The sequence below is a fragment of the Monopterus albus genome, unplaced genomic scaffold (genome assembly GCF_001952655.1).
Source record: "Monopterus albus unplaced genomic scaffold, M_albus_1.0 scaffold356.1, whole genome shotgun sequence".
Classification (NCBI taxonomy): Eukaryota; Metazoa; Chordata; class Actinopteri; order Synbranchiformes; family Synbranchidae; genus Monopterus; species Monopterus albus.
Window position 1 is genome coordinate 204,949 of NW_018128236.1, and position 9,432 is coordinate 214,380.

A 9,432-nucleotide genomic window follows, 5' to 3' on the forward strand; every position below is an offset into this window, starting at 1 on the left:
GGCTGTCTGGTCACAAAGAGATGCAGACATCCTGTCTCTACACAGAAGTTACAGCATTCAAAGTAAGCAGATTCTGCTTCATTACAGCTGTAAGATATATAAGCAAGAGAAACAAATGTATTAAAATAACCAAAGCTCAGTAGTTCTGGACAATCATCAATACGGCTGTAATATGTATAAACAAGGAAAATAAAGTTATGAAAAGTAACTAAAGGGAACTACAGGTATGAGAAGTAACTAAAGCTTATAAAGTAACTAGAGTCTATAAGACTCAAATCTTACAGGTGAGCTGGCAGTAGATTTCTGCGTGGAGTGAGGATTGAACTGGGAGGACCAGAAGGAGGCAGGTGTAATGCAGAAACAGACCAGTGAACTGAGTATAGGCCGGCTGGAATTGACTCAGGTCTGACTCAGGGTTGTGACGTGGAACAAAACAGGTCAGCTGGGCTGTCGCTGGGTTGGAGACAACTCAGTCTGTGATCAGGAAGAAACAGGAGAGCTGAACAGAGCAGTGCCAACATTCAGGTGGGTTCTCGCTGGGCCAGTACAGAATGGAGTGGCTGCTGTCAGTAGTGAGGCAGGAAGGAATGAATCAGTGTAGAGATAACCCACACTGAGCAGCAAGAAGCGAATGGCATCAGTATCGACATCAGACGTGAACAGGAGGAGGGAAGAAGTCTGTCAGGTAGGTGAAGGACAAAACCAGCTACTAATAGTTCCTGGAGCAACAATAAGAGGTAGCAGGGCTTACTAGGTGGGTAGAGTAGGAGGTTTCAGGGAGCTCTCCATGTCCCGGGGTAGGGCCACTCTGCAGGTCACATAAAGTGGCAGGAGTAGACCCACTGCACCAGTGGCATCCCATCATAGCACCATGCTAGAGTTTGTTGTGATACTTTCACAACTGTCTGTAGACGTTGGATGCATGCATAGGTGGTTGACTGCCTGCACCTGCAGCTATGGAAAAGAGTGGGGCACCTGAGTTCAATAATCTGGAGGGGTGGATGAACACCTCCGGCAGCACAGTGCACATGACAGCAGATTTCCATTGTAACTACATCAGGAAGCATTCTTCATTTCACAAACAACTGGAAGAAATAAGCAGAATGAATAACACAAAAATAGAAAGATACAACTAAGGTAATCCTCATAAAAATGGAAAAATAAAATGCAAAACCATAAATAAATGCAAAACAATTAATTAAAAATGGAAAAGAACAAATAAGGCAAACAACCAAAAAAAGGGAAATTTATCAACAGCAAGGTCATCCTAATTATCAAAGCATAAATCTTTCATATTTTTCTTTTTTCAATGCAAAATGGAAAAAAATGTATATGCAAAACAAAAACAAAAATGGGAAATTAATAAGCAGAGCAATCGGCAGTAAGTTCATCCTAAATATCATCAATCATTCATAACATGTCCTGCAATAGTAATCTAATCTACATCTTCACCTTTACCGTGAACCACTGGGAAAGAAAAGATTCAAACCCTGTTTCTATTTAATTTTTAGCTTTGAACTCATACTCCAATTTCATCTATGTACACTCTGTTATTAGCCGTTCCTCTGGGGCCTGCCTTCTCTTTTGGTCCTGCGATGTAGGTGGGATGCAGATAACAGCTTTCCCCTAGCTCCTTGTCTTCTCTCAAGGAGGCATGTGAAGGGCATCAGCAGCTGCACCAGGGCACAGCTGCCCTGCCATAGTGAGGGGAGTCTTAGTCTCAGCTTGCTGTCTCCGCATGTCCACCATGTGTCTGCTCTTGAGACGGTTTGGTTCACAAACCGGGTGGTAGAATAGTGATGTTGAAGGTTTCCTTGCACCAGGCCGGTGGCAGGTAATGAGCGTTCTTGCTGGTAACAAAGCGCACATAGCAGGTATAATTTTGAGGATATCAGCTGCTAATGGAGGAACGTCTCCTTTGTCTCGCCAGTGGAAACAGTAAAGAAAGATTAACATTGTTCAATGGTTAGAGAAAAAGACTTATCATGCCCTTATGGTATACATGGTAATCCTGTAGTCTGCCAATTCATGGGGGGCTGTTCCTAATTGTAGTCCCACAGTAGAAGAAATACAAACAATATAATTACTAACGTTGCTTTGCCTTGCAGTATCAAATCAAGTCAAATCAAATTTGTGTATAAAAGCACTTTAAAAACATTCAGCTGACCAAAGCACCTTACATAGCAGAACAGAATCCCAATAGATGACTAAAATAGAGTAATTAAGATCAGCCCAAAAATAAAAATAAAAGCACAATAACACTGATACACAGTTAACATATGTTCAACAAATTAAAACCAAAAGGAAACAAAGAAATGCATCAGGCCTACTGATTTTCATAAGCCAAACCAAATAAATATGTTTTAAGCAATGATTTAAAAGCACTGAGGTCAGTAGCTGACCTAACATTAGAAGTTAGACTGTTTCACAATTTAGGGGCTGCAACAATAAAAGCATGGTCACCCCAGCGTTTATATCTGGCTCTAGGAACCTCTAAAAGAAACTGACTTGAAGATCTGAGGGACCTTGTAGGTTTGTGCCAATGCACTAATTCATTGAGGCAAAATGGGGTCAAACAGTTTAGCATCTAAGACAGATCTCTGGGGTTAATTGGTTTTCTTGTAGAGGCTCTCAGTGCCTTGATTTTTCCATTGTTGTGCAAAAACGCGCATAGTGACTATCGATGTAAATAGCTGCGATTCTCCCTTTAACTAATTTACACTTCTCCAGCTTTCAACAAAAGAACTGGGGAAAATCTAACACAGTTTACTTGCCCCTTGCTTGGGGATATGTACATACACATTGAGAGCCGATGTACCAGAGTCAAATTCCTCATGTGTCCGACACACCTGGCCAATAAAGCTGATTCTGATTCTTCTAAGAACCTTTTTTTTATTCCTTGGCTTTATTATTGTTCTACACTCCAGCCCCGCGGGTGGCGGCAATGCACCATAAGTTGGCTTGCAAGCCGCCAATAATTATCAGAAGAAGTGGAAGAAGAGGACTCTGTTCTGTAATACTTCGTCACTTTCCAAGATGGCGGTATTTCTGAGGCAATGCTAGCATAAGAGAGACGGGTAGAGTATAAATGAATTTTTGCTACTCTGTTGGTTTGTCCTTATCTACATTAGTGTTTGTTGATAGTAGTCCGGGTTTAAACCTGGAAACAGTCTAACCATATAAATGTAGCAGCTTCCGGCCGATCTCTAACTTGTGTTAGCTTGTTGGCTTGGATGTGTAATGCTCGGCTGCCACTAGCTCCAGATGAGCCCGGTTGTTGTTCGTCGGAACCAAACTAAAATAATATTTACTGTTTAGTTTCTTAACACTGTTATGTTTGACGAAAATGATGTAACGTTAATGCAATCAGCTATAGATGTTCTGTAATTAGATCAGTTTTCTGGATTGGGACACATGTTCTTGTACTGTTTCAATGTGGACTAAATGGAAAGTATCATCTGCCATGTGCTGTCCTGTGTGTCGTGTTTAAAAACGGGCAACATCGGCTCAAACGTCGCCACACTAGAGATCCCTTTCTTTGACAAAACCCACTGGCAGGGAACAGTAGTGCATCATTCTCTACACGATTACATAAAGTACCTGAACGGACATTACTTCGTATTAGAGCCCGACATATAAATCAGCCAGGCTAATATGATGTAATATTCGCTTATTACTGATACATTAGTGTTGGTTTAAATGGTGTCCGTTAATTAGCCCGAAACTGCAGCAGAGAAAGATCAAACTAGGGTTTGAGTTCATGTAGGAAAGTTATCACAATTACATAGTTTGCCCACCAGAAAACTGTTTCAATTGTAAAATGTCCCGTTGACTATACATCTTGGTTAGGGGTGTATTATATTGAGACAAAATATCTAGATATTCTCTGATGCTTTATTGATAGTGAAAAGCAGACAATATGTTGCATCCTTCAAAACAGGGAAACCTTAAAAATGGAGACCTACTAAACTAGGAATTTTCTCTTTTATACTTTCAGCAGAGGCAGTGTACATATAATCTAATGTAAATTTTTTTATGCTGCTCATTGGTAATCTAAATCTATTTTCCAGTGTTTTTCTATTTTGGTACCCCATAGTACAATTATAAAACACCATAAATTGCAGCCTTCAAAATCAAAGTGAAATAAAAACCTACAATAGTTGTGGAACTAATAAACTGCAACTGAGTGTGTATTTCTAATGTTGGAATCAGCCTTACTGATTCAGTATTAAACTCTACTTAAATTGCTACACTCAGTTGTAGCTACAGTATTATTGCTGTTTTAGTGGGTGCTCTGTTCTAACCTGTCTCTTTCTGTTTAATGATTTCAGAGCTGAAACGTGCTGACAGTGAGAACAGCATATGGAGGATGGAGGACCAGCAAGGTGGTGAAATGAGTTCTTCAGAAGAGGTGAGAGCTAATAAAAATTAACATTATGCACTATGTCATCCTGACCATGGCCTCCACAGACTTAAGCCTGGCCACATCGAACAGACATTAGTGCAAAAGAATATATAGGTCAAAAACACACAAAAAATAATCAAAAACTGTAAATTAGGGCTGGGCGTATCGATACTTCGATACCCATTGGTTGATATTTTGGAGTCGATACTTTTTTAAGTACCGCGATACCACTGTGCTAATAGAAAACCTGCAATTTGTTTTCACTTTTGAGAGTTTTAGGTATTAAATTTATGTGTGAAAACCAGCCCGAGCATATCTTAGATGGTCTTCCATGTCACATGATTATGGCAGCCAATCAGATGTCAGAGCCAAAGGCTTACTGCACAGCCACAGTCAAGCACTGCCTCAATCCTTACTGTGCTCAGAGTGAGCTCAGTCAGCTGCAGTGCTGCAGCATGAATGGCTGAGAGAGAAAAATTGAAGTGTGGTGCTATTTTTCACCCACGACCAAAGGTAATGCCATGTGCTCCATCTGCAATAAAGTGGTGCAGCAACACTGGCAACCTCTTTAATCATTTAAAGACAACACACCCTGATACTTTTAAACAGCCTGAACATTGCCATGAAGACAACCAGCAAGCCTCCAAGTCCCCTGCACCACCTGCTGTCTGTCAGAAGACATTGCAGGAGAGTTTTATGAAGGGCAAAGAATATCCACGTACAGGTGATAGTTGATGTGTTATAAGTGATTTAAAAATTGAACGAACCATTATTTTATTAAACTACCCCAAACTGCAACTGAGCTATATGAATCTTGGATGAAGCCATGTTCACCACTCTTTCATTTATTTGACAAACGTAAAGGTTCACATGCTTGTACTGTCATCCCTCCTGTATATTAACAATCAAAACACACATGAACACAACACAGTTTTAATTGTAACAGTGAATACTCTTACATTAGCAGCAAGAACTTGGATGTAAACAAGATTCAGTGTATATTAGCACATTTGACATGCCAGTGAAACAAAAAACTCTTAAATTTGCTTGATTGAAGTCGCCCTCCATGCTAAGAAATCTGTGAGCTCCAGGGTCTGTTGATCACTGATGGCGCCTCTCTTGAGATAATGCTCACTATGACTGGCACCTCATGATTGTAAACTGCACCAGATTAGAACAGTGTTTGGACCAAAACCAAAGCATTTGCACACTATTCCTTGTTGGTACGAATGGTGTGCCACCATGAGTCTGGACAGTTATTCCCTGTCGGCACATTAGCCTCTGGTGTGTTGTGAATGTTACTTTGTAAACACATTTCAGTGAAAACAAAGATGCAGTAGGTTTTCATTTCACACTAGGAAGTCCATTGTACTCGCAGATCTCAAGTCAAGTAAAGATTTTTATTTGCCATTTATGCATAAACAGACAGTCTAGGCATATAGGAATTCTTGTGCAGCTCTCCTTTGGAGTCAGGTAAGGAGTCAAAAGCCAGAATGAACACTTAGTTTTAAAATAAAAGTTACATAAAGGCAACAAAAGTATTAAAAACTGCAATACACAAAAAAAGGGTAATAGTACAGGGTTATTCAAAAAGAATGAACCGATTTCATTACGCAATATTTTATTAAGGAAAAGTAATGCAAAACGCCAGCCAAGCCACAAGTATTCTACTCGCAGTCAACTTTTATTTCCTGTTTTACAAGTGTTCAGTGTGTCCACAACAACAGCGATCAACTCAGTGGATCATGATATGCTAATACGCACCTGGGAGGAATTCTCTTATCGCATTGATGTTGCCCGTGCTGCAGGTGGTGGCCACATTGAACACTGCATTTTGTCCTTGCAAACATCATGTTACTAGCTTACTTTAGTGAGAGGTCAACAGGACATGAGCTGGTCAAGCCGAAAGCATATTTTGTCTACAGTTAGGCAAAGGATCTACAAATGGAGGCACTTTGGTTCTGTGGCTACTCTACCAAGAAGTGGGCGCCCAGTCAAAATGACCCCAAGAGCACAACGAAGACTTATCAATGACTTAAAGAAACAACCTCGAGTGACAGCCAAAGATTTGAAGGCATCATTGGAACTGGCTAACATCTGTGTTCATGAGTCTACAGTGCATAAAACACTGAACAAGCAGGGTGTCTATGGCAGGACACCACGAAGGAAGCTGCTGCTTACTAAAAAGAGCATTGCTGCACGCCTGAAGTTTGTGAAAGAGCACATTGACACTCCACAGCGGTATTGGCAAAATGTTTTGTGGACTGATGAAACTAAGATTGAACTATTTGGAAAGAACACGTAGCACTACATCTGGCATAAGAAGGGCACTGCATATCATCATGAAAACATCATCCCGATCGACCGTAAAGTATGGTGGAGGAAACATCATGATTGGGGCCTGCTTTGCTGCATCAGGGCCTGGCCAGCTTGCAATCATTGAGGGGAAGATGAATTCCTAAGTGTATCAAAAAATCCTTCAGGATAATGTGAGAATGTCTGTACAGCAGCTGAAACTCTGTAGAACTTGGGTGATGCAACAGGACAATGACCCAAAACACTGGAGCAAATCCACAACAGAATGGATTCAGAAAAACAAAATCCACGTTTTGGAGCAGCCAAGTCAGAGCCCAGAACTCAATCCAATATAGATGCTATGGAATGAAGAGAGCCATACACATGAGACGCCCAAAGAATATGACAGAGCTAAAGCAGTTATGTCAGGAAGAATGGACTAAAACTCCTCCAGAACAATGTGCAAGTCTGATCCACAGCTACAGGAAGCACCTGGTTGAGGTTATTCCTGCCAAGGGGGCATCAAACAGTTATTAATTCCAAGGGTTCACTTACTTTTTCCACTACCATTTTGAATGTTGAATCACTGTGTTCAATAAGGACCTGAAAGATCGGAATTTTTTTTTTGTTTTGTAATTAGGTGCATTTTTATTTGTCAATAATTGACTTAGATGAAGACCAGATCACATTTTATGACAATTTAATTCAGAAAACCATTAAGTTCTAAAAGGTTCCCACACGCCTGTGTGTAGACTAATAATTGTACATGGATTTCAGTGATTCTCAATAGATAACTTTTCTGTTCATTCAGGCCTGTTACAGCTGGCACAAAACTGAATGAAATTACATTGCACATTTAACAAAGGTGTATCTCCACTGTTTTAAACTGCTTTAAAATGCAAATAACTATTATACAGGCAATATCAATAAAGCAATAAATATATAAAAATAGTTAAAATATAAAAAAATGCTCATGCATAATAAGGGCCTAGAATGAAGTTTTTTGTTTGTTTTTGAAACCTTTGGGATATACACATTCATATACACTCTGGCCACTTATCAGGTCGCCTGTGCAATTTAATGCAACACTTCTGCCTTAACATCTATGTTTATGAAGCTCAAATATTTCAGTTTTTGGTGAATTTGTCATAAATGTATATATTCAATTATGTTTATTATTATTATTATTATTGAACAACACAGCATAAGCATAGGATGGTGGAGGGAGGCACAGCTCACCCACAGGCAGTAGAGTTTAACCCTGTAAGTGCAGAGTACATTTCGACAAGGAGTCACCATATGTGTTTGTTCTCCCCAGCTACATACATGTGAGGGTCAGAATATTAGGAACACCTAGAGTCATTTCTGAGCATATAAAGTCAGGGTAAAGTAGAAATAAATACATGTTCTTGAGTTTGTCACACCACAGAAAGATGTTATTAACCACCCAGCCAAATTTGAATGATTAAAAACAGACAAGAATATAAAATTTCCTTTCCAAATCATGAAAACAAAATCATGAAAAAAAAGGAGTGTTCTCTGCTTTGGGGGCATGTCAGGTGAAGACACTGAAACTGTGCCAAATTGTGGAAATGTGCAGCCTGTTCTCATCATGGTTGATTTAAGGGAGAACATGTAGGAAAGATGCATTTGCGGGGCGAAGGTATAGCTTGCTAGCTAGCAAAATGTAAACAGGTTTAGAGTAACATACGGGGTGCATACAGGGCTGCACCCCGCCCCCTCTTTGGACGCTCAGACCACATTTCTTTGTTCCTGACTGAACAAACAAATGACTGAAACAAACAAATCCAAACAAGTTAAACTCTGGACCCCAGAGACTGAAGGCATCCTGCAGGACTGTTTTGCCTGGACAGACTGGGATGTGTTTAAAGCTACAGCCACCTTGGAGGACTTTTCTGTCAGCACACAGGATTATGCTGAGTATGTGACTGGGAACATTAGTACTTGTGTTGACAACATCGTGTCCACCGTACAAGTCAGGAGGTTCCCCAACCAGAAACCCTGGATAAACAGTCAGGTACGCAACATGTTGCGTACCCGCTCTCATGCATTCAGATCAGGCGATGAAACGGAGTACAAAGTTGCAAAGTACAAAGGAAAGCGGACGACACTGCAGTGATAGATTGCATCACTGGCAGGGACGAAGCAGCCTACAGGAGGGAGGTGGCCAGTCTGGAAGTACAAAGGAAAGCCATCGCAGCGGCCAAGAGGCAGTACAGAGAGAAGCTGAATGGCTTCTGTTCTACTGCTGACTCTGGGCGGATGTGGCAAGGCCTGTAGCACATCACAGACTACAGGACCACCACCAGCATCATCAGCTCCACAGACAGCCTGCTGGATGACCTCCACACCTTCGCTTTGAGCCCTCCAGCTACAGCACAGAGAGGAGGCACACACACACACCTGGACCACCCAACCCCCCGCCGTCCCCCCTCCACTGTCTCATCAGGCCAGGTATGCAAAGTCCTGAGGCAGGTCAACCCCCACAAAGTAGTGGGACCAGATGACATCCCTGGGAGGGCGCTCAGAGCATGTGCCTGGAAAATGGAGACTCCTACATCAGGATACTCTTTATTGACTACAGCTCCACCTTCAACACAGTTGTCCCCCACAAACTCACCCACAAACTGTCCGCACTGGGTCTGCACCCCACCCTCTGTGACTGGCTCCTGGACTTTCTGACTGGCAGGCCCCAGACTGTTAGGATTTGC

At 41.3% G+C, this 9,432-nt stretch overlaps 1 protein-coding gene across 1 annotated transcript in view; it reads left to right on the forward strand.

Annotated features, from left to right (window-relative positions):
- Positions 1 to 2,996: 2,996 nt before the first annotated feature.
- LOC109974995 (zinc finger protein 239-like) overlaps positions 2,997 to 9,432 on the forward strand; it is a 10,419-nt gene continuing 3,983 nt past the window's right edge. Inside the window, exons 1-2 of the mRNA XM_020625501.1 lie at positions 2,997 to 3,077; positions 4,332 to 4,411. Coding sequence (XP_020481157.1) covers positions 4,370 to 4,411 — 42 coding nt within the window. The 5' untranslated portion in view covers positions 2,997 to 3,077; positions 4,332 to 4,369. The remainder of the gene's footprint in view (positions 3,078 to 4,331; positions 4,412 to 9,432) is intronic.